The sequence below is a fragment of the Oncorhynchus keta genome, chromosome 21 (genome assembly GCF_023373465.1).
Source record: "Oncorhynchus keta strain PuntledgeMale-10-30-2019 chromosome 21, Oket_V2, whole genome shotgun sequence".
NCBI classification, from domain to species: domain Eukaryota; kingdom Metazoa; phylum Chordata; class Actinopteri; order Salmoniformes; family Salmonidae; genus Oncorhynchus; species Oncorhynchus keta.
Window position 1 is genome coordinate 47,952,441 of NC_068441.1, and position 25,457 is coordinate 47,977,897.

General features: G+C 44.8%; 1 protein-coding gene across 3 annotated transcripts in view; it reads left to right on the forward strand.

Moving 5' to 3' along the window:
- Positions 1–25,457, forward strand: part of asic1b (acid-sensing (proton-gated) ion channel 1b) — a 438,689-nt gene that overhangs the window by 263,961 nt on the left and 149,271 nt on the right. The window contains exon 1 of one of the 3 annotated variants that reach the window (XM_052474067.1): positions 19,954–21,066. The exons of 1 other annotated variant lie outside the window; for it this stretch is intronic. In XM_052474067.1, the coding sequence (XP_052330027.1) occupies positions 20,398–21,066 (669 nt within the window). In that variant the 5' untranslated portion in view covers positions 19,954–20,397. Of the gene's footprint in view, positions 1–19,953; positions 21,067–25,457 lie in introns of those variants that run through there. One more of the 3 variants, XM_052474065.1, reaches the window with a different exon arrangement.

Below are 25,457 nucleotides of genomic sequence, written 5' to 3' on the forward strand. Positions count from 1 at the left end.
TGAGGACCTCTGTATGGTGTGGGATAACACAGGAAGAGATGAGGACCTCTCTGTATGGTGTGGGATAACACAGGAAGGGATGAGGGTGAGGACCTCTCTGTATGGTGTGGGATAACACAGGAAGGGATGAGGGTGAGGACCTCTCTGTATGGTGTGGGATAACACAGGAAGGGATGAGGGTGAGGACCTCTCTGTATGGTGTGGGATAACACAGGAAGGGATGAGGACCTCTGTATGTTGTGGGATAACACAGGAAGGGATGAGGATGAGGACCTCTCTGTATGGTGTGGGATAACACAGGAAGGGATGAGGGTGAGGACCTCTCTGTATGGTGTGGGATAACACGGGAAGGGATGAGGACCTCTTTATAGTGTGGGATAACAAAGGAAGGGATGAGGATGAGGACCTCTCTGTATGGTGTGGGATAACACAGGAAGGGATGAGGATGAGGACCTCTCTGTATGGTGTGGGATAACACCGGAAGGGATGAGGACCTCTGTATGGTGTGGGATAACAAAGGAAGGGATGAGGACCTTTCTGTATGGTGTGGGATAACACAGGAAGGGATGAGGATGAGGACCTCTCTGTCTGGTGTGGTATAACACAGGAAGGGATGAGGACTTCTCTGTATGGTGTGGGATAACACAGGAAGGGATGATGATGAGGACCTCTCTGTATGGTGTGGGATAACACAGGAAGGGATGAGGATGAGGACCTTCTGTCTGGTGTGGGATAACACAGGAAGGGATGAGGACCTCTCTGATTGGTGTGGGTTAACACAGGAAGGGATGAGGATGAGGACCTCTCTGTCTGGTGTGGGATAACACAGGAAGGGATGCGGACCTCTCTGTGTGGTGTGGGATAACACAGGAAGGGATGAGGACCTCTCTGTATGGTGTGGGATAACACAGGAAGGGATGAGGACCTCTCTGTATGGTGTGGGATAACACAGGAAGGGAGGAGGATGAGGACCTCTCTGTCTGGTGTGGGATAACACAGGAAGGGATGAGGACCTTTCTGTATGGTGTGGGATAACACAGGAAGGGATGAGGATGAGGACCTCTCTGTCTGGTGTGGGACAACACAGGAAGGGATGAGGACCTCTCTGTATGGTGTGGGATAACACAGGAAGGGATGAGGACCTCTCTGTCTGGTGTGGGATAACACAGGAAGGGATGAGGATGAGGACCTCTCTGTCTGGTGTGGGATAGCACAGGAAGGGATGAGGACCTCTCTGTATGGTGTGGGTTAACACAGGAAGGGATGAGGACCTTTCTGTATGGTGTGGGATAACACAGGAAGGGATGAGGACCTCTCTGTATGGTGTGGGATAACACAGGAAGGGATGAGGACCTCTCTGTATGGTGTGGGATAACAAAGGAAGGGATGAGGATGAGGACATCTGTATGATTCTTTCTTCACCTGTTGTGTTTCACTTCTCACGTTCGTCTTTTTGATCTTCCTCTTTTCTTTTTACATGCAAATAAATAACTAGGTCAAAACATGAATACATAATATATTAATTTCACGTATCTCAGTATTGGAAACCAGCAGTACAGCTGCCCTTCATGCTGTACTGATGTGTTGAATGTGATCTATATCCTACACTGTCTACATCAGGATGTGTTGAATGTGATCTATATCCTACACTGTCTACATCAGGATGTGTTGAATGTGATCTATATCCTACACTGTCTACATCAGGATGTGTTGAATGTGATCTATATCCTACACTGTCTACATCAGGATGTGTTGAATGTGATCTATATCCTACACTGTCTACATCAGGATGTGTTGAATGTGATCTATATCCTACACTGTCTACATCAGGATGTGTTGAATGTGATCTATATCCTACACTGTCTACATCAGGATGTGTTGAATGTGATCTATATCCTACACTGTCTACATCAGGATGTGTTGAATGTGATCTATATCCTACACTGTCTACATCAGGATGTGTTGAATGTGATCTATATCCTACACTGTCTACATCAGGATGTGTTGAATGTGATCTATATCCTACACTGTCTACATCAGGATGTGTTGAATGTGATCTATATCCTACACTGTCTACATCAGGATGTGTTGAAAGTGATCTATATCCTACACTGTCTACATCAGGATGTGTTGAATGTGATCTATATCCTACACTGTCTACATCAGGATGTGTTGAATGTAATCTATATCCTACACTGTCTACATCAGGATGTGTTGAATGTGATCTATATCCTACACTGTCTACATCAGGATGTGTTGAATGTGATCTATATCCTACACTGTCTACATCAGGATGTGTTGAATGTGATCTATATCCTACACTGTCTACATCAGGATGTGTTGAATGTGATCTATATCCTACACTGTCTACATCAGGATGTGTTGAATGTGATCTATATCCTACACTGTCTACATCAGGATGTGTTGAATGTGATCTATATCCTACACTGTCTACATCAGGATGTGTTGAATGTGATCTATATCCTACACTGTCTACATCAGGATGTGTTGAATGTGATCTATATCCTACACTGTCTACATCAGGATGTGTTGAATGTAATCTATATCCTACACTGTCTACATCAAGATGTGTTGAATGTGATCTATATCCTACACTGTCTACATCAGGATGTGTTGAATGTAATCTATATCCTACACTGTCTACATCAGGATGTGTTGAATGTGATCTATATCCTACACTGTCTACATCGGGATGTGTTGAATGTGATCTATATCCTACACTGTCTACATCAGGATGTGTTGAATGTAATCTATATCCTACACTGTCTACATCAGGATGTGTTGAATGTGATCTATATCCTACACTGTCTACATCAGGATGTGTTGAATGTAATCTATATCCTACACTGTCTACATCAGGATGTGTTGAATGTGATCTATATCCTACACTGTCTACATCAGGATGTGTTGAATGTGATTTATATCCTACACTGTCTACATCGGGATGTGTTGAATGTGATCTATATCCTACACTGTCTACATCAGGATGTGTTGAATGTAATCTATATCCTACACTGTCTACATCAGGATGTGTTGAATGTAATCTATATCCTACACTGTCTACATCGGGATGTGTTGAATGTAATCTATATCCTACACTGTCTACATCAGGATGTGTTGAATGTGATCTATATCCTACACTGTCTACATCAGGATGTGTTGAATGTGATCTATATCCTACACTGTCTACATCAGGATGTGTTGAATGTGATCTATATCCTACACTGTCTACATCAGGATGTGTTGAATGTAATCTATATCCTACACTGTCTACATCAGGATGTGTTGAATGTGATCTATATCCTACACTGTCTACATCAGGATGTGTTGAATGTGATCTATATCCTACACTGTCTACATCAGGATGTGTTGAATGTGATCTATATCCTACACTGTCTACATCAGGATGTGTTGAATGTGATCTATATCCTACACTGTCTACATCAGGATGTGTTGAATGTGATCTATATCCTACACTGTCTACATCAGGATGTGTTGAATGTGATCTATATCCTACACTGTCTACATCAGGATGTGTTGAATGTGATCTATATCCTACACTGTCTACATCAGGATGTGTTGAATGTGATCTATATCCTACACTGTCTACATCAGGATGTGTTGAATGTAATCTATATCCTACACTGTCTACATCAGGATGTGTTGAATGTGATCTATATCCTACACTGTCTACATCAGGATGTGTTGAATGTAATCTATATCCTACACTGTCTACATCAGGATGTGTTGAATGTGATCTATATCCTACACTGTCTACATCAGGATGTGTTGAATGTGATCTATATCCTACACTGTCTACATCAGGATGTGTTGAATGTAATCTATATCCTACACTGTCTACATCAGGATGTGTTGAATGTGATCTATATCCTACACTGTCTACATCAGGATGTGTTGAATGTAATCTATATCCTACACTGTCTACATCAGGATGTGTTGAATGTAATCTATATCCTACACTGTCTACATCAGGATGTGTTGAATGTGATCTATATCCTACACTGTCTACATCAGGATGTGTTGAATGTGATCTATATCCTACACTGTCTACATCAGGATGTGTTGAATGTAATCTATATCCTACACTGTCTACATCAGGATGTGTTGAATGTAATCTATATCCTACACTGTCTACATCGGGATGTGTTGAATGTGATCTATATCCTACACTGTCTACATCAGGATGTGTTGAATGTGATCTATATCCTACACTGTCTACATCAGGATGTGTTGAATGTGATCTATATCCTACACTGTCTACATCAGGATGTGTTGAATGTAATCTATATCCTACACTGTCTACATCAGGATGTGTTGAATGTAATCTATATCCTACACTGTATACATCAGGATGTGTTGAATGTAATCTATATCCTACACTGTCTACATCAGGATGTGTTGAATGTAATCTATATCCTACACTGTCTACATCAGGATGTGTTGAATGTAATCTATATCCTACACTGTCTACATCAGGATGTGTTGAATGTGATCTATATCCTACACTGTCTACATCAGGATGTGTTGAATGTAATCTATATCCTACATTGTCCTTATTATCCTGTGGGATAATAACTAAGATCTAGAACTACCTGCATATCTCTGCTCTCCTCTGTGAATTAAGACGTGGGCTTAGTGTTTCACACCATGAGAGACAGAGAGAGAGCCTATTGGATCACTGGTTCTGACCTCACTCTGCCTGCATGATGGAAGCCTGCCTGATGGAAGCCTGCCTGCCTGATGGAAGCCTGCCTGCCTGCCTGTCTGATGGAAGCCTGTCTGCCTGCCTGTCTGATGGAAGCCTGTCTGATGGAAGCCTGTCTGTCTGCCTGCGTGATGGAAGCCTGCGTGATGGAAGCCTGCCTGGTGGAAGCCTGCCTGCCTGCCTGCCTGCCTGCCTGCCTGCCTGCCTGCCTGATGGAAGCCTGCCTGCCTGCCTGCCTGATGGAAGCCCGTCTGATGGAAGCCTGCCTGCCTGCCTGTCTGATGGAAGCCTGTCTGATGGAAGCCTGTCTGTCTGCCTGCGTGATGGAAGCCTGCCTGATGGAAGCCTGCCTGCCTGCCTGCCTGATGGAAGCCCGTCTGATGGAAGCCTGCCTGTCTGCCTGCCTGATGGAAGCCTGTCTATCTGCCTGGCTGATGGAAGCCTGCCTGTCTGCCTGCCTGATGGAAGCCTGCCTTTCTGCCTGCCTGATGGAAGTCTGCCTGCCTGATGGAAGCCTGCCTGATGGAAGCCTCCCTGCCTGATGGAAGCCTGCCTGCCTGATGGAAGCCTGCCTGCCTGATGGAAGCCTGCCTGCCTGATGGAAGCCTGTCTGCCTGATGGAAGCCTGCCTGATGGAAGCCTGTCTGCCTGATGGAAGCCTGCCTTTCTGCCTGCCTGATGGAAGCCTGCCTGTCTGCCTAACTGATGGAAGCCTGCCTGCCTGCCTGATGGAAGCCTGTCTGATGGAAGCCTGTCTGCCTGATGGAAGCCTGCCTGCCTGATGGAAGCCTGCCTGATGGAAGCCTGTCTGCCTGATGGAAGCCTGCCTTTCTGCCTGCCTGATGGAAGCCTGCCTGTCTGCCTAACTGATGGAAGCCTGCCTGCCTGCCTGATGGAAGCCTGTCTGATGGAAGCCTGCCTGGCTGATGGAAGCCTGCCTGTCTGCCTGCCTGATGGAAGCCTGCCTTTCTGCCTGCCTGATGGAAGTCTGCCTGCCTGATGGAAGCCTGCCTGATGGAATCCTGCCTGCCTGATGGAAGCCTGCCTGCCTGATGGAAGCCTGCCTGCCTGATGGAAGCCTGCCTGCCTGATGGAAGCCTGTCTGCCTGATGGAAGCCTGCCTGATGGAAGCCTGTCTGCCTGATGGAAGCCTGCCTTTCTGCCTGTCTGATGGAAGCCTGTCTGCCTGATGGAAGCCTGCCTGCCTGATGGAAGCCTGCCTGTCTCCCTGCCTGATGGAAGCCTGCCTGTCTGCCTGCCTGATGGAAGTCTGCCTGCCTGTCTGTCTGTCTGCCTGATGGAAGCCTGCCTGCCTGATGGAAGCCTGCCTACCTGCCTGTCTGCCTGCCTGATGGAAGCCTGCCTGTTTGTCTGTCTGTCTGCCTGATGGAAGCCTGCCTGCCTGTCTGTCTGCCTGATGGAAGCCTGCCTGTCTGTCTGCCTGCCTGTCTGTCTGCCTGCCTGATGGAAGCCTGTTCTGTATATACTGCACGCCGTGATTTGCCTCGCATTCACCTGAGTCACCAACATTTAGTCACATTATTGGTCAATGACATGTGGCCAAGGCTGGGCCTGGAGGCTGTCCGTGTTTGTGGACGTTTTTAACTATACTTGTAGGGACCAGAATTCCCCTCAAGAATAGGAAACTAACAACATTGTGACCAACTGGGGCCATTTTGTTCGTCCCCACAAGGTCAAATGCTATTTATAAGAGGTTTAGGGTTAAGTTTAGATTTAGTGTGTAATGGTTCCGTAACCACAGACGCTGGGAGACAGGAAGCAAGTACAGGGTGAGGATTTAATAGTGTTAGGGTTAGAATTAGGTTTTGGGCTGGGAGCTAGGGTTAGGAGCTAGGTTTAGGAGCTAGGGTTAGGAGCTAGGTTTAGGTTCAGGGTTAAGGTTAGGTTTTTGGGTTAAGGTTAGTGTTAGGGGTTAGGGAAAATAGGAATTTGAATGGGACTGAATTGTGTGTCCCCACAAGGTCAGTTATATAAGGCTGTGTGTGTGTGTGTGTGTGTGTGTGTGTGTGTGTGTGTGTGTGTGTGTGTGTGTGTGTGTGTGTGTGTGTGTGTGTGTGTGTGTGTGTGTGTGTGTGTGTGTGTGTGTGTGTGTGTGTGTGTGTGTGTGTGTGTGTGTGTGTTGTGCTGCAGTGGAGGGGTGGGAGGTATTAATTGAATGTCTGAGAGTGTGGTAGTGGGGTGATGAGGCATGGATGAATCACGTTTTTCCCACTGGTAATTGCTATAATATAATAATAATAATATAATGTATGAATATTATAATAAAATAATAATATTATAATAATATAGTATAATATTATTACATGGTAATTACATAATATTACATAATGATAGGTTTCTTTGGAATCAAGTCATTTAGACAGTACCAATACATACAATGTATTTTGGTACCAGGTAGTTAGAACATGCACACTGTGCTACATCTTCATTTATTAGGTAGAACCAGGAAGAATCAGGTAGAACCATGTCAAACTGGGTTGTAGAATAAAGTGTCATGTTCCTCTCACACACACACACACAACAACAACAACAACAACAACATACACACAACACACACACACACACACACACACACACAACAACATACACCCAACCACACACACACACTCACCTCCAGCACCTCTCTACACAGCCGCAGATGAGGAACGTGCCCCTATGACAAAACAACTCACTTAGCCATCTTCACAACGGTCTGACTTCCTTCTATTTCCAGGAAATTTACAGCAGTTACGGTATAATACAAGGATGGGCAACTGGCAGCCTGCTTGCCCGCCCACCTTCTTCTAGGCCCGTGGATCCTTTTTTTGGTGTGTGGGGGGGTCGCAGTCGGGGTCTCAACTTACTGTGAAAAGTTAGAGTAGTAGAATACACAAGGTGTACTAATTTATTTGTAGTAATCATGGTCGAATTACGGACCGGTGGGCCCTCATTGATTTAGTTGATTCTGCCTGCATGTGTGGGTATGGATGTAGGTACACAGACACGCAAGCTACTGCAGCCCCTCATGATGAGTTAAGATTTGTGTTGCCCTTCACCCCCATCAAAGTGTCTCGTCCCTGGTATAATGATACAATAATGCCAAAGGAGGTGTGGCCAATATATCAAATCAAATGTGTTGGTCACATACACATACATGGTTAGCAGATGTTAATGTGAGTGTAGCGAAATGCTTGTGCTTCTTCTCCCCACCCTGCAGTAATAACCAACGAGTAATCTGACCTAACAATTCCACAACTACTACCTTATACACACACAAGTGTAAAGGAATAAATACGAATATGTACATAAAAATATATGAATGAGTGATGGCCGAACGGCATAGGCAAGATGCAGTAGATGGTATAGAGTACAGTATATACATATGAGATGAGTAATGTAGGGTATGTAAACATTATATTAAGTGGCATTGTTTAAAGTGGCTAGTGATACATTGATTGCATCAAATTGTTCCATTATTAAAGTGGCTGAGTTGAGTCAGAATGTTGGCAGCAGCCACTCAATGTTAGTGGTGGCTGTTTAACAGTCTGATTGCCTTGAGATTGAAGCTGTTTTTCAGTCTCTCGGTCCCTGCTTTGATGCACCTGTACTGACCTCGCCTTCTGGATGATAGCGGGGTGAACAGGCAATGGCTCGGGTGGTTGTTGTCCTTGATGATCTTTATGGCCTTCCTGTGACATCGGGTGGTGTAGGTGTCCTGGAGGGCAGGTAGTTTGCCCCCGGTGATGCATTGTGCAGACCTCACTACCCTCTGGAGAGCCTTACGGTTATGGGCGGAGCAGCTGCCGTACCAGGTGGTGATACAGCCTGACAGGATGCTCTCGATTCTGCATCTGTAAAAGTGCGTGAGTGTTTTTGGTGACAAGCCAAATTTCTTCAGCCTCCTGAGGTTGAAGAGGCGCTGCTGCGCCTTCTTCACGACGCTGTCTGTGTGGGTGGACCATTTCAGTTTGTCCGTGATGTGTACGCCGAGGAACTTAACTCTCCACCCTCTCCACTACTGTCCCGTCAATGTGGATAGGGGGGTGCTCCCTCTGCTGTTTCCTGAAGTCCACGATCATCTCCTTTGTTTTGTTGACATTGAGTGTGAGGATATTTTCCTGACACGACACTACAAGGGCCCTCTTCCTTGTAGGCCGTCTCGTCGTTGTTGGTAATCGAGCCTACCACTGTAGTGTCGTCTGCAAACTTGATGATTGAGGTGGAGGCGTGCATGGCCACGCAGTCATGGGTGAACAGGGAGTACAGGAGGGGGCTGAGAAGGCACCCTTGTGAGGCCCCAGTGTTGAGGATCAGCGGGGTGTAAATGTTGTTGCCTACCCTCAACACCTGGGGGCTGCCCGTCAGGAAGTCCAGGACCCAGTTGCACAGGGCGAGGTCAAGACCCGGGGTCTCGAGCTTAATGACGAGTTTGGAGGGTAATATGGTGTTAAATGCTGAGCTGTAATCAATGAACAGCATTCTTACATTGGTATTCCTCTTGTCCAGATGGGTTAGGACAGTGTGCAGTGTGATGGCGATTGCGTCGTCTGTGGACCTAATATATCACAACTAAGGGTTGATCTTAATTAAATGTGAAATAAAAAAATAAAAACCCAGCACGACACAACGCAGAGTGCCTGGATATACAGCCCTTAACCGTGGTATATTGGCCATATACAGTGCCTTGCGAAAGTATTTCGGCCCCCTTGAACTTTGCGACCTTTTGCCACATTTCAGGCTTCAAACATAAAGATATAAAACTGTATTTTTATGTGAAGAATCAACAACAAGTGGGACACAATCATGAAGTGGAACGACATTTATTGGATATAACAAATCAAAAACTGAAAAATTGGGCGTGCAAAATTATTCAGCCCCTTTACCTTCAGTGCAGCAAACTCTCTCCAGAAGTTCAGTGAGGATCTCTGAATGATCCAATGTTGACCTAAATGACTAATGATGATAAATACAATCCACCTGTGTGTAATCAAGTCTCTGTATAAATGCACCTGCACTGTGATAGTCTCAGAGGTCCGTTAAAAAGCGCAGAGAGCATCATGAAGAACAAGGAACACACCAGGCAGGTCCGAGATACTGTTGTGAAGAAGTTTAAAGCCGGATTTGGATACAAAAAGATTTCCCAAGCTTTAAACATCCCTAGGAGCACTGTGCAAGCGATAATATTGAAATGGAAGGGGTATCAGACCACTGCAAATCTACCAAGACCTGGCCGTCCCTCTAAACTTTCAGCTCATACAAGGAGAAGACTGATCAGAGATGCAGCCAAGAGGCCCATGATCACTCTGGCTGAACTGCAGAGATCTACAGCTGAGGTGGGAGACTCTGTCCATAGGACAACAATCAGTCGTATATTGCACAAATCTGGCCTTTATGGAAGAGTGGCAAGAAGAAAGCCATTTCTTAAAGATATCCGTAAAAAGTGTTGTTTAAAGTTTGCCACAAGCCACCTGGGAGACACACCAAACATGTGGAAGAAGGTGCTCTGGTCAGATGAAACCAAAATTGAACTTTTTGGCAACAATGCAAAACGTTATGTTTAGCGTAAAAGCAACACAGCTCATCACCCTGAACACACCATCCCCAATGTCAAACATGGTGGTGGCAGCATCATGGTTTGGGCCTGCTTTTCTTCAGCAGGGACAGGGAAGATGGTTAACATTGATGGGAAGATGGATGGAGCCAAATACAGGACCATTCTGGAAGAAAACCTGATGGAGTCTGCAAAAGACCTGAGACTGGGACGGAGATTTGTCTTCCAACAAGACAATGATCCAAAACATAAAGCAAAATCTACAATGGAATGGTTCAAAAATAAACATATCCAGGTGTTAGAATGGCCAAGTCAAAGTCCAGACCTGAATCCAATCGAGAATCTGTGGAAAGAACTGAAAACTGCTGTTCACAAATGCTCTCCATCCAACCTCACTGAGCTCGAGCTGTTTTGCAAGGAGGAATGGGAAAAAATGTAAGTCTCTCGATGTGCAAAACTGATAGAGCCATACCCCAAGCGACTTACAGCTGTAATCGCAGCAAAAGGTGGCGCTACAAAGTATTAACTTAAGGGGGCTGAATAATTTTGCACGCCCAATTTTTCAGTTTTTGATTTGTTTGATAAGTTTGAAATATCCAATAAATGTCATTCCACTTCATGATTGTGTCCCACTTGTTGTTGATTCTTCACAAAAAATACAGTTTTATATCTTTATGTTTGAAGCCTGAAATGTGGCAAAAGGTCGCAAAGTTCAAGGGGGCCGAATACTTTCGCAAGGCACTGTATCACAAACCCCGAGGTGCCTTATTGCTTTTATAAACTGGTTACCAACGTAATTAGAGCAGTAAAAATAAATGTTTTGTCATACCTGTGGTATACGGTCTGATTATTTTTTAAAGTTTATTTAACCTTTATTTAACTAGGGAAGTCAGTTAAGAAGAAATTCTTATTTACAATGACGGCCTACACCGGCCAAGCCCGGACGATGCTGGGCCAATTGTGTACTGCCCTATGGGACTCCCAATAACGGCCCGGTTGTGATACAGCCTGGATATACCACAGCTGTCAACCAATCAGCATTCAGGGCACCCATTTTATAATAGTAAACATTCTGTATGGTATGAAATCAAATCAAATCCCATTTTATTGGTCACATGCACATGGTTAGCAGATGTTAATGCGAGTGTAGCGAAATGCTTGTGCTTCTAGAGCGATGGCCGAACGGCATAGGCAAGATGCAGTAGATGGTATAGAGTACAGTAAATACATACAGTATGAGATGTGTAATGTAGGGTATGTAAACATTTTCTAAAGTGGCATTGTTTAAAGTGACTTGTGAAACATTTATTACATCCAGTTTTTAATTATCAAAGTGACGAGAGATTTGAGTCAGTATGTTGGCAGCAGCCACTGAATGTTAGTGATGGCTGTTTAACAGTCTGATGGCCTTGAGATAGAAGCTGTTTTTCAGTCTCTCAGTACAACATAATTTCCTGTTTTAGTTTCTGTCAAAAGGCTGGGAGCACCAAAATGGAGTCGTGGTCAGATTTGCCGAAGGGAGGGCGAGGGAGAGCTTTGTATGCATTGTGGAAGTTAGAGTAACAACGATCCAGAATTTTGCCAACCCGGGTCGCGCATTTGATATGCTGATAAAATTTAGGGAGCCTTGTTTTCAGATTAGCCTTGTTAAAATCCCCAGCTACAATAAATGCAGCCTCAGGATAGGTGGTTTCCAGTTTACATAGAGTCCAATGAAGTTCTTTCAGGGCCGTCGAGGTGTCTGCTTGTGGTGATGTACACGACTGTGATTATAATCAAAGAGAATTCTCTTGGTAGATAATGCAGTTGGCATTTGATTGTAAAGAATTCTCGGTCAGGTGAACAAAAGGACTTGAGTTCCTGTATGTTGTTATGATCACACCACGACTCGTTAATCATAAAGCATACACACTCCCCCTTCTTCTTACCAGAGAGGTGTTTGTTGCTGTCAACGCGATGCGTGAAGAAACCAGGTGGCTGTACCGACTCTGATATCTGATAACGTGAGCCAAGTTTCTGTGAAACATAGAATGTTACAGTCTCTGATGTCTCTCTGGAAGGCAACTCTTGCTCAAATTTCATCTACCTTGTTGACAAGAGACTGGACATTGGCGAGTAGTATACTCGGGAGCGGTGGGCGATGTGCCCGTCTATGGAGCCTGACCAGAAGACCGCTCCGTCTGCCCCTTCTGCGGCGCCGTTGTTTTGGGTCGCCTGCTGGGATCCGATCCATTGTCCTGGGTGGTAGACCAAACGTAGGATCCGCTTCGGGAAAGTCGTATTCCTGGTCGTAATGTTGGTAAGTTGATGTTGCTCTTATATCCAATAGTTCCTCCCGGCTGTATGTAATAAGACTTAAGATTTCCTGGGGTAACAATGAAAACAAAACAAAAAAATACTGCTTAGTTTCCTAAGAACGCGAAGCGAGGCGGCCATCTCTGTCGACGTCGGATGTCAGATGATACTGAAGGATTCTGAAGCTTTAACTTATTTGTCATATAAAAACACGAGGAGATGTGAAAACAAGCTTCTAATCCTTCAATCTCCTCTACCCCCAACTGATACAACAGTTTTCCCCTTTATTGTTCATGTTCATGTTGGGTCTCAATCCTACCATGTTCATGTTGGGTCTCAATCCTACCATGTTCATGTTGGGTCTCAATCCTACCATGTTCATGTTGGGTCTCAATCCTACCATGTTCATGTTGGGTCTCAATCCTACCATGTTCATGTTGGGTCTCAATCCTACCATGTTCATGTTGGGTCTCAATCCTACCATGTTCATGTTGGGTCTCAATCCTACCATGTTCATGTTGGGTCTCAATCCTAACATGTTCATGTTGGGTCTCAATCCTACCATGTTCATGTTGGGTCTCAATCCTACCATGATTTAATCACACACTGACGACTAAGCCTGTTAGTTCACGCTGTTCGGAATTTAATCCCATCCTGAGCAGCAGTGGTAGTGATGGATGGTTTCTCAGTATTTTGGTATTGATGTAATCATCACTTTTAATCATAATTTAAATCTAGTGTGTGACATGTATAATCTATTTATGTTGCGAAATATTTGTGCAGACATTTCACCCTATTTGTGTGCGTGTGTGTGCATGTTTCTGTGTGTGTTTGTGTGTGCATGTTTCTGTGTGTGTTTGTGTGTGCATGTGTGTGTGTGTCAGACTGATATTCATTTTCTATGTAATGGATGTAATTCATGCAACTTGTCTTGGATGGCCTGTATCCATGGCAACGACAGGTCTGTCATAGCCGTCAGGAGAGGCTCCAAGATGGACTTGAAAGGAAACGCTAAAACCTTCAGCTCTCTGTTATCCTCCTGACCCTCTCTCTCTCTCTCTCTCTCTCTCTCTCTCTCTCTCTCTCTCTCTCTCTCTCTCTCTCTCTCTCTCTCTCTCTCTCTCTCTCTCTCTGTGCTTCAACGTAAATATCATCTCTCAGCCCCATTCCTCTTACAGATTAACACGGTCTGCCAGCATGTGGTTAGTTGCAGTAGGGCAGTAGACCCCACTTCACATGTTGTTATTTCAATCCTTTTAGAATGTGGGCTTCATAGACTGGCTACCAGTCGTAGAGCCATGGCAGAAGTATGTTGGCGAGAGATTGTTTTATGTTACCCTCTCCTAAACATATGTTGTGTTCTGTATGGAGAAACCTTAGTCACCATACATTTTTCTGGTATTTCATCAATATTTTGCTGTTGCAAAACATTTTCATAGACAGAGCCAGACATTCAAAATAATCAACTTGTTGGTTAGTGGCAATTGTTTCACCTTATTTAACCTTTTTTGAAGTAAATTGGTGAAACACACTAATTCTGCACTGCTATATGCTGCCCTCTGCTGGGTCAAATTGCACCTGATGATGAAGCGGTCACCGGATAGGTATTAATATGTTTGTTTGAGTGTGTTCTGTGGTTCACTGATTACTCTAATACTTTCACATTTTTTAACAATATTTTCATAACTGCATTTCTCACGTCTTCTCAGGTCATTGGCATATTTATGTTCATACTGTTTTACTTAGTGTCAGAGTAGAGAACGCTGGTGTCAGAGTAGAGAACACTGGTGTCATACTAGAGATGCTGGTGTCAGAGTAGAGAACGCTGGTGTCAGAGTAGAGAACACTGGTGTCAGAGTAGAGAACGCTGGTGTCAGAGTAGAGAACGCTGGTGTCAGAGTAGAGAACACTGGTGTCATACTAGAGAATGCTGGTGTCAGATAGAGAACGCTGGTGTCAGAGTAGAGAACACTGGTGTCAGAGTAGAGAATGCTGGTGTCAGAGTAGAGAACGCTGGTGTCAGAGTAGAGAACACTGGTGTCATACTAGAGAATGCTGGTGTCAGAGTAGAGAATGCTGGTGTCAGAGTAGAGAACGCTGGTGTCAGAGTAGAGAACACTGGTGTCATACTAGAGAATGCTGGTGTCAGAGTAGAGAACGCTGGTGTCAGAGTAGAGAACACTGGTGTCATACTAGAGAATGCTGGTGTCAGAGTAGAGAATGCTGGTGTCAGAGTAGAGAACACTGGTGTCATACTAGAGAACGCTGGCGTCAGAGTAGAGAACGCTGGTGTCAGAGTAGAGAATGCTGGTGTTAGAGTAGAGAATGCTGGTGTCATACTAGAGAACACTGGTGTCAGAGTAGAGAATGCTGGTGTTAGAGTAGAGAATGCTGGTGTCAGAGTAGAGAACACTGGTGTCATACTAGAGAACACTGGTGTTAGAGTAGAGAACGCTGGTGTCAGAGTAGAGAACGCTGGTGTTAGAGTAGAGAATGCTGTTGTCAGAGTAGAGAATGCTGGTGTCATACTAGAGAACACTGGTGTCAGAGTAGAGAACACTGGTGTCAGAGTAGAGAACGCTGGTGTTAGAGTAGAGAACACTGGTGTCATACTAGAGAACACTGGTGTTAGAGTAGAGAATGCTGTTGTCAGAGTAGAGAATGCTGGTGTCAGAGTAGAGAACACTGGTGTCATACTAGAGAACACTGGTGTTAGAGTAGAGAACGCTGGTGTTAGAGTAGAGAACACTGGTGTTAGAGTAGAGAACACTGGTGTCAGAGTAGAGAACACTGGTGTCATACTAGAGAACACTGGTGTTAGAGTAGAGAATGCTGTTGTCAGAGTAGAGAATGCTGGTGTCAGAGTAGAGAACACTGGTGTCATACTAGAGAACACTGGTGTTAGAGTAGAGAACGCTGGTGTTAGAGTAGAGAACACTGGTGTTAGAGTAGAGAACACTGGTGTCAGAGTAGAGAACACTGGTGTCATACTAGAGAACACTGGTGTTAGAGTAGAGAATGCTGTTGTCAGAGTAGAGAATGCTGGTGTCAGAGTAGAGAACACTGGTGTCATACTAGAGAACACTGGTGTTAGAGTAGAGAACGCTGGTGTTAGAGTAGAGAATGCTGGTGACAGAGTAGAGAACACTGGTGTAAGAGTAGAGAACGCTGGTGTCAGAGTAGAGAACACTGGTGTCAGATAGAGAACACTGGTGTCAGAGTAGAGAACGCTGGTGTTAGAGTAGAGAACACTGGTGTCAGATAGAGAACACTGGTGTCAGAGTAGAGAACGCTGGTGTCAGATTAGAGAATGCTGGTGTCAGAGTAGAGAACGCTGGCGTCAGAGTAGAGAACGCTGGTGTTAGAGTAGAGAACACTGGTGTTAGAGTAGAGAACACTGGTGTCAGATTAGAGAATGCTGGTGTCAGAGTAGAGAACGCTGGCGTCAGAGTAGAGAACGCTGGTGTCAGAAGAGAAGGCTGATACAACGGCTGAGGGAATAATGACCTTAGTCATAGTGTGGAATTTATGACTATATTTGTCAGTGCTCTGGCTTCATGGAGAAGCTGTTTAGTTCAGTCATTCCGAGCCACAGTCACACAGCACACGGCCAGTCACTCTGACCAGCTGGAACTCAACCAATATTGACCCAGTCTGCTGCATTTCACACTGACAGCCCTGCCCTGACCGGTAGCCTGCTAGCACACTGTTTCTGTCTTCTTCATGGGGGGATCCTCATTAGCTGCTTCAAAATAAAAACCAAACCTTAATGACTGTAAAGTAACGTTTTATGACGCTCGAAGGCAAGTAATGTTTTACCGTAAAAACCTTAATTACTGTGAAGTAGGTAGTTTACCACATCCTGAATGCGCTATAAGGTTGAAGTAGAAAGTGTGTACAGCACCCGTAATAATCTATAACATAGTAAGTATACACTGTAATAATACACCGTAATAATCTATAACATAGTAAGTGTACACTGTAATAATACGCCGTAATAATCTATAACATAGTAAGTGTACACTGTAATAATACACCGTAATAATCTATAACATAGTAAGTATACACTGTAATAATACACCGTAATAATCTATAACATAGTAAGTGTACACTGTAATACTGTAATATCTTACAGTAGAAAGTGTGTACCAACCACACCCTCTATAATCTATCATTTTAATGTAGAATGTTTCCCCAGCATAATCTAAACATTTAAAGATGAAAGTGTGTATCAATCTATCATCTTGTAGGCTACAGTTTCCTTGCTCTGGTCCTGTGTAATTCTTTAAATGATCCCTTCCTCTGGTCCTGTGTAATTCTTTAAATGATCCCTTCCTCTGGTCCTGTGTAATTCTTGAAATGATCCCTTCCTCTGGTCCTGTGTAATTATTTAAATGATCCCTTCCTCTGGTCCTGTGTAATTCTTTAAATGATCCCTTCCTCTGGCTCCTGTGTAATTCTTTAAATGATCCCTTCCTCTGGCTCCTGTGTAATTCTTTAAATGATCCCTTCCTCTGGTCCTGTGTAATTCTTTAAATGATCCCTTCCTCTGGCTCCTGTGTAATTCTTTAAATGATCCCTTCCTCTGGCTCCTGTGTAATTCTTTAAATGATCCCTTCCTCTGGCTCCTGTGTAATTATTTAAATGATCCCCTGACAGTCTAATGGTTCCTAATCAATACCGTTGGATCACTTTCCTGCTGCTTCCTTTTCATATTGGAACAAACAGCATAAACCCAGAATATATCATACACTACATGGCCAGAAGTATGTGGACACCCCTTCAAATTAGTGCATTCGGCTATTTCAGCCACACCCGTTGCTGACAGGTGTATAAAATCGAGCATACAGCCACACAATCTCCACAGACAAACACTGGCAGTAGAATGGCCCGTGCTGAAGAGCTCAGTGACTTCCAACGTAGCACCGTCATAGGACAACAAGTCAGTTCGTCAACTCTCTGCCCTGCTACAGCTGCTCTGGTCAACTGTAAGTGCTGTTATTGTGAAGTGGAACCGTCTAGGAACACCAATGGCTCAGCCGCAAAGTTGTAGGCCACACAAGCTCACAGAATGGACCGCCGAGTGCTAAAGTAAAACATTGTTTGTCCTCAGCTGCAACACTCACTACCGGTTCCAAACTGCCTCTGAAAGCAACTTCTGCGCAATAACTGTTAGTCGGGAGCTTCATGAAATGGGTGTTCCACATACTTTTACTGCATGCTGCATTCATGGTAATGAATTGTGTTTGATTTCTGTTCATCAGCTTTTCTCCCAGTCGGCTTGCAGACAGCTAGGAGTTATAGCTCAGACACCTGTAGGATTGTCAAACGTGTGCCTGCCGACAGTACTTAGCACCTCTGAATAGTGTTGACAGTCAATCTCTTTTGTGTTCACACAGCAAAGAACTTGGAGTCATCAGCCACTCAGCCATGTTAACATACTCCAAACCAGAAGGTGGCAACAGCGTTGTTTGGCAATGCATGTCCATGTGTGTTACTTTATGGTCTAGTCAGTGTTAGCTAGCTAGATAGCTGCAGTAATGAGGCTATTGTTGTTCATCTCTTGTTGATACTAGCTGAAGGATAAATCACTAGCTAGCAAGATGACAAAGAAACAATTTCATTCGCTCTCCGTAATCGCATACAGCCCATAGATCCATGTTTTAGCTAGCTGGATAAAACTAGCAAATAAAGCAAATAAATATACATTGTTTGTATGTGTGCCATTTTGTAGTTTATCAATTTTGCTCCATATAGCAATTGTTTAAGAGATATATCAGTGAAGACAACCTCTTCCAGGGCAATAGGGGAACCATATTTATCTCAATAGAACCAGGAAATACATTTGGTTTCTTCGACATCTTCCTCTCTTTGTAAATGTATACGTTTTATCCAGGGGATGTTTACCTTGCCATATTATAATTATTTTTTACCTTTATTTAACTAGGTAATGTTCTCCAGTTGCTTTGTGATTGGCTCAGTGTTCTGTCACTCATGGGAACAATACTTCACCACAAAATATTTGTATTTATTTAACTAGGCAAGTCAGTTAAGAACAAATTCTTGTTTTCAATGATGGCCTAGGAACAGTGGGTTAAAATGCCTGTTCAAGGGCAGAACGACAGATTTGTACTTTGTCAGCTTGGGGGTTTGAACTTGCAACCTTCCAGTTACTAGTCCAACGCTCTAACCACTAGGCTACCCTGCTGCCCCATATACACTGAGTGTACAAAACATTAAGGACCACTGTGAAATATATTTTCCATAACCAAACATAGTATTTCAACTGGTGTCCAAAAACCAAAAGTAAAAGACGCGAAAACCAAACTTAAGACCGGAAGCATAGAAATAGTGCAGTGAGCTCTTTCAGTGTCTTTGAACGAGGTAGTAGGTGCCAGGCCACCGCCTTGTGTCAAGAACTGCAATGCTGCAGGGGTTTTCATGCAAAATAGTTTCCCATGTGCATGCTTGTGGCGAAGCGCAAGCATTTTGTATGCTGTAGGGTTAAGATTTCCCTTCACTGGAACTATGAAAAACAGCCCCAGACCATTATTCCTTCTCCACCAAACTTTACAGTTGGCACTATGCATTCGGGCGGGTAGTGTTCTCCTGGCATCCGCCAAACCCAGATTCATCGTTCAAGCGTGATTCGTCACTTGAGAGAATGCGTTTCCACTGCTCCAGAGTCCAATTACACCACTCCAGCCGACGCTTGGCATTACACATGGTGATCTTAGGCTTGTGTGCGGCTGCTTGGCCATGGAAACCCATTTCATGAAGCTCCTGACTAACTGTTAATGTGCTGACATTGCTTCCAAAGGCAGTTTGGTACTCGGTAGTGAGTGTTGCAACCGAGGAAAGCCTGTTTTTACACTCTACGCGCTTCACCACTTCACCAAAAGTCTTAAGCAACATTTCTATTGGATTTTTTGTTGAAATTCTTTTGGAATTGTTTGGAACTTTATTGGGTATTCTTTTAGAATTGTTGGAACTTTATTGGGATTATTTTATAATTGTTGGAATTTTATTGGGAGTTCTTTTGGAAATGTTGGAACTTTAATGGGAATTCTATTCCAATCCAATAGTACTAGGATTCTGATCCCTCTTTCTCTCTCTCCCTCTCTCTCTCTTTCTTTGTGTGTTATGCGTCAAACAGCAGTGCTTCCTGTAAGTGTATGGTGTAACTCTGCCTTGACACAGTGACCTGTGGCTGGGCTCTCAGGGAGTATTCTGTGTCGTTCCCCTCATAGAACCATCACTGATCTCCTCCTCTCTGAACTCCCTCTGTATGGGCTAACTGATCTCCTGCCTCTTCTTCTCTGTGGACGTGCAACTGCACTATAAAGGGAAGGACTAACCCTGGGCAGGGCATCTTACCATCCCTGACACTCCCGGATCACTGACCACAGATGTGGGATGAGAGAAGAGATGGTATGATGAGAGAGAATGAGAGAAGATAAGAACTCCAGTTGATCTGATCGTTACCATTCGTTGTGTTCTTCTTTCCTTCAAGAAAACAGAAACTTCTAATCTTGTTTGGGGACAGCGAGTTCATGAGTTGTTGATTGAGCTTGTGATTCAGTGTTCCTTTCTTTTTCTGACTATGCGTCAGAAACAGTCAGACCCATCACAGCACCAGTTTACCTGATTCAGTTGGACGTGACTTTGGGCTCTTGTTTGGACTTTCAGTACTCTCTCTTTACATTTTCCCGACATTTTGAATCGTCACACTTGGTCTGCTTCTATTTGTCTATGCCTGATTACAGACCAGTTTCTTCCAGACCAACCCAGCCAAGCCGCCACCATGCCCGTCCGCATCATGTGCAGCATCTCCTTCTCGGCCGACGACGAGCCCAGAGGACTGGGAAAAGACGGCTTCGACGACCGCTACCGCAAGGGGATCAAATCCGGTGATGGCGGCGGTCGGGGGGATTACCGGGAGGACGGGTGTGATGAATTGGACGTGTATGACGAAGATGAAGACGACGCCAGCCAGCTAGACAGCCTCGCAGAGTTCTTCGACAGCTGCTCGCTCCACGGCGCCAACCACATCTTCGCAGAAGACAAGAAGTTCAGCGTGCGTCAGGGCCTCTGGGCCATCGTCTTCCTGTTAGCTCTCTCTGCTTTCCTCCTCCAGGTGTTCGACCGTGTCGTCTACTACCTGTCCTACGATCACGTCACAATGCTGGACGAGAGAAATGCCCCAAACTTGACCTTCCCGGCCGTCACCTTCTGCAACTACAACTACTTCCGCCGCTCCCAGATCAGTTATAGTGACCTGCTGTTCATGGGCCAGCTGCTGGGGTATGAAGACAACATGGCCCCTGGGATGCCCCTGGCCCCCGAGCCCGACCGCCAGGGCTCCAGGTTCAGCCTCGATGAGTTCCACAACCGCACCAGACACCGTATAGAAGATATGCTGCTGGAGTGCAACTTCAGAGGGAAAGAGTGTGGCCCGGAGGCCTTCAGAGAGGTACAGTAGCCGGTTAGTGATTATTAGTATTGCCGCTGGTGATAAAAGTGATAATAGAATAACTTCGGAGGGATAGAGTGTGGTCCCGAAGCCTTCCAAGACTACTACTACTACTAGCTACTGATGTAATCTAGCTGTCTCCGAGCCTTTCTTACACATTTCATGGGGTTTACAGTGTAGTGATGTAATCTAGCTGTCTCTGAGCCTTTCTTGCACATTTCATGGGGTTTACTGTGTACTGATGTAATCTTGCTGTCTCCGAGCCTTTCTTACACATTTCATGGGGTTTACAGTGTACTGATGTAATCTAGCTGTCTCCGAGCCTTTCTTGCACATTACAGTGCTTCCACTTTTCCCTTAATATTGCAACACTGGGAAATCTATTGCAATTGAAAGGAATTGTGTAGCGTAGTCAGTGAAAGTAAATGGATAGAGATGTATTGATATTTGGGCTTTTGACTGCACTTTGCCATTGTCCCCTTGACTGTTACCTCTAGATAAAACATGGTTTGCATGCTGAATGGCAGGCTGTTATTTCTGGACAATGCTCTGCCACATCAGCATATTGATTTCACTATAACCTTTGCACAGTATATCGCTCTGACTATGAATGACTGAATTTCATCAGTATCATGTTTATGCATCAGGCAATAATGACAGTGTTCTGTTTTTACCCGGCCTGACAGGAATGTGATATCTTTATTTGAAATCCCTCGATATCACCTGTTGACAGTTTTGACAGCATTTCTTGGAGTCGCTTTCAAGATTCCCTGAAATCACATCTGCAGCACATCTCAATCCATGACCAGTCTTCTCCTTCCTAACACCCTGACCCTAAAAATAACCCTGACCCTAACCCTGACCCTAACCCTGACCCTAACAATAACCCTGACACTAACCCTGACCCTAACAATAACACTGACCCTAACAATAACCCTGACCCTGACCCTAACCCTGACCCTAACCCTAACCCTGACCCTGACCCTAACCCTGACCCTAACCCTGACCCTAACACTAACCCTGACCCTAAAAATAACCCTGACCCCAACAATAACCCTGACCCTAACCCTGACCCTAACCCTAACCCTAACCCTAACCCTGACCCTAACCCTAACCCTGACCCTAACCCTGACCCATCCACCTCCTAGAGGCATAGATAATAGGAATAGATTTATCATATTGTCTATATAATATAAAATGTAGACCTAGATTATACTTGACTGGGTCATGTTATCCTTAAAACAATACTGATAATCATCTGTACTTTCAAACCAACAACCTCAACCCTTATCACAGATATTAGAGAATAAACAGAAGGCCATGCACCTCCGCCAGCCTCGTTTTAACTGGAAAAATCATTATTAATGGGTAGTTAATGTACAATATAGGCAGCTGTTTTCTGAGAACCAAAGATAACCTGATAACTGCTTTGCTAAGAAATAACTATAATTTTTTTGCTGAAGGAGAACAGAGAGAATCATATTCACATTAAGTGTGTGAAATGGAAGAAAAGTCCAGGGCCAAGCACTCAAGTGGGTGGCTTGCACCTTCATCACGGTATCCATGGTGACCCATTTTTCCTCTCAGAGACACAAGGTAAAGTTGCATCGATTCCCTATATTCATGCTGTGTTGTATAGGACTCTATTTTTTAATAAGCCAAAACATTTGGAACACATGCTCTGTCCATGACATAGACTGACATAGGATGCCTTATTGGTACCGAACGGCAAGCGGTACTGGAGCGCCAAGTCGAGGTCCAAAAGACTTCTTAACAGCTTCTACCCCCCAAGCCATAAGACTGCTGAACAGCTAATCAAAGGGCTACCCAGACCCATCTTTTACGCTGCTGCTACTCTGTGTTTATTATCAATACATAGTCACTTTAACTCTACCTACATGTACATATTACCTCAATTACCTTGACTAACCGGTGCCCCCGCATGTTGACTCTGTACCGGTACCCCCTGTATATAGCCTCCACATTGACTCTGTACCGGTACCCCCTGTATATAGCCTCCACATTGACTCTGTACCGGTACCCCCTGTATATAGCCTCCACATTGACTCTGTACCGGTACCCCCTGTATATAGCCTCCACATTGACTCTGTACCGGTACCCCCTGTATATAGCCTCAACATTGACTCTGTACCGGTACCCCCTGTATATAGCCTCCACATTGACTCTGTACCGGTACCCCCTGTATATAGCCTCCACATTGACTCTGCACCGGTACCCCCTGTATATAGCCTCCACATTGACTCTGTACCGGTACCCCCTGTTTATAGCCTCCACATTGACTCTGCACCGGTACCCCCTGTATATAGCCTCCACATTGACTCTGTACCGGTACCCCCTGCATATAGCCTCCACATTGACTCTGTACCGGTACCCCCCTGTATATAGCCTCAACATTGACTCTGTACCGGCACCCCCTGTATATAGCCTCCATATTGACTCGGTACCGGTACCCCCTGTATATAGCCTCCACATTGATTATGTACCGGTACCCCCTGTATATAGCCTCCACATTGACTCTGTACCGGTACCCCCTGTATATAGCCTCCACATTGATTATGTACCGGTACCCCCTGTATATAGTATCCACATTGACTCTATACTGGTACCCCCTGTATAACGCCTCCACATTGACTCTGTACTGGTACCCCCTGTATAACGCCTCCACATTGACTCTGTACCAGTACACCCTGTATATAGCCTCCACATTGACTCTGTACCGGTACCCCCCTGTATATAGCCTCCATATTGACTCGGTACCGGTACCCCCTGTATATAGCCTCCACATTGATTATGTACCGGTACCCCCTGTATATAGTATCCACATTGACTCTATACCGGTACCCCCCTGTTTATAGCCTCGCTTGTCTATACTTACAGCCTCTGTGACAAATACAATTTGATGTCACTTGTTAAATCCACTTCAATCAGGGTAGATGAAGGGGAGGAGACAGGATTTGTAAGTCTTGAGACAATCGAGAATTGCTGAACCTGGCATAAGGGCTGTATAATGCTAGTGCGGTTGTTTTTACATGAAGAAATTGCAAACTAACGTGACTTTGACACTTGCGCCTACTTACAGCCAGCCGAAAATAGAGGCCGGAATTTCCTGCATGAACCAGTGCAGCCTTGTTTTTATTTTGAATAATTGACTTTTTGTTTGTTACACACAATTGGATCAGAGCACTGTAGTACAAAACATATATTTATAAAGAGAGGAGTTTAAAGTAGGGGTAGCAGTGTTATTGGTGTTAAGGTATATCAACATATCCTGTCAGGGATGTCTTCATAATACTACCCCTCCTCCGCTGAGTGGTTAGGTCCACTGGGACTAACAACACCTCCAGTGATGTATGTATCCCTCCGCTGAGTGGTTAGGTCCACTGGGACTAACAACACCTCCAGTGATGTATGTATCCCTCCGCTGAGTGGTTAGGTCCACTGGGACTAACAACACCTCCAGTGATGTATGTATCCCTCCGCTGAGTGGTTAGGTCCACTGGGACTAACAACACCTCCAGTGATGTATGTATCCCTCCGCTGGTTAGGTGGTCCAGTGAGGTCCAGTGGTTGGGACTAACAACACCTCCAGTGATGTATGTATCCCTCCCTGAGTGGTTAGGTCCGCTGTATCCCTCCGCTGAGTGGTTAGGTCCACTGGGACTAACAACACCTCCAGTGATGTATGTATCCCTCCGCTGTGGTTAGGTGGTCCAGTGATGGTATCCCTCCCACTGGGACTAACAACACCTCCAGTGATGTATGTATCCCTCCGCTGAGTGGTTAGGTCCACTGGGACTAACAACACCTCCAGTGATGTATGTATCCCTCCGCTGAGTGGTTAGGTCCACTGGGACTAACAACACCTCCAGTGATGTATGTATCCCTCCGCTGAGTGGTTAGGTCCACTGGGACTAACAACACCTCCAGTGATGTATGTATCCCTCCGCTGAGTGGTTAGGTCCACTGGGACTAACAACACCTCCAGTGATGTATGTATCCCTCCGCTGAGTGGTTAGGTCCACTGGGACTAACAACACCTCCAGTGATGTATGTATCCCTCCGCTGAGTGGTTAGGTCCACTGGGACATATAAAGCCCCTGGAAATGGATGATAAACACAACCATCAGTGAAATAAACACCAGGCTGGAGTTGGCGGTTAAAATCCCTAGTGGGAGAGAGACTTAGAAAACCCCAAAGATAATACATAATGTATTTATCCACACACCTCTCCCCTGTATCCCTCCGCTGAGTGGTTAGGTATCCCTCTGAGTGGTTAGGTCCAGTGTGGGTACAACCAGTGATGTATGTATCCCTCCGCAGTGGTTAGGTCCACTGGGTACAACACCTCCAGTGAATGTATCCCTCCGCTG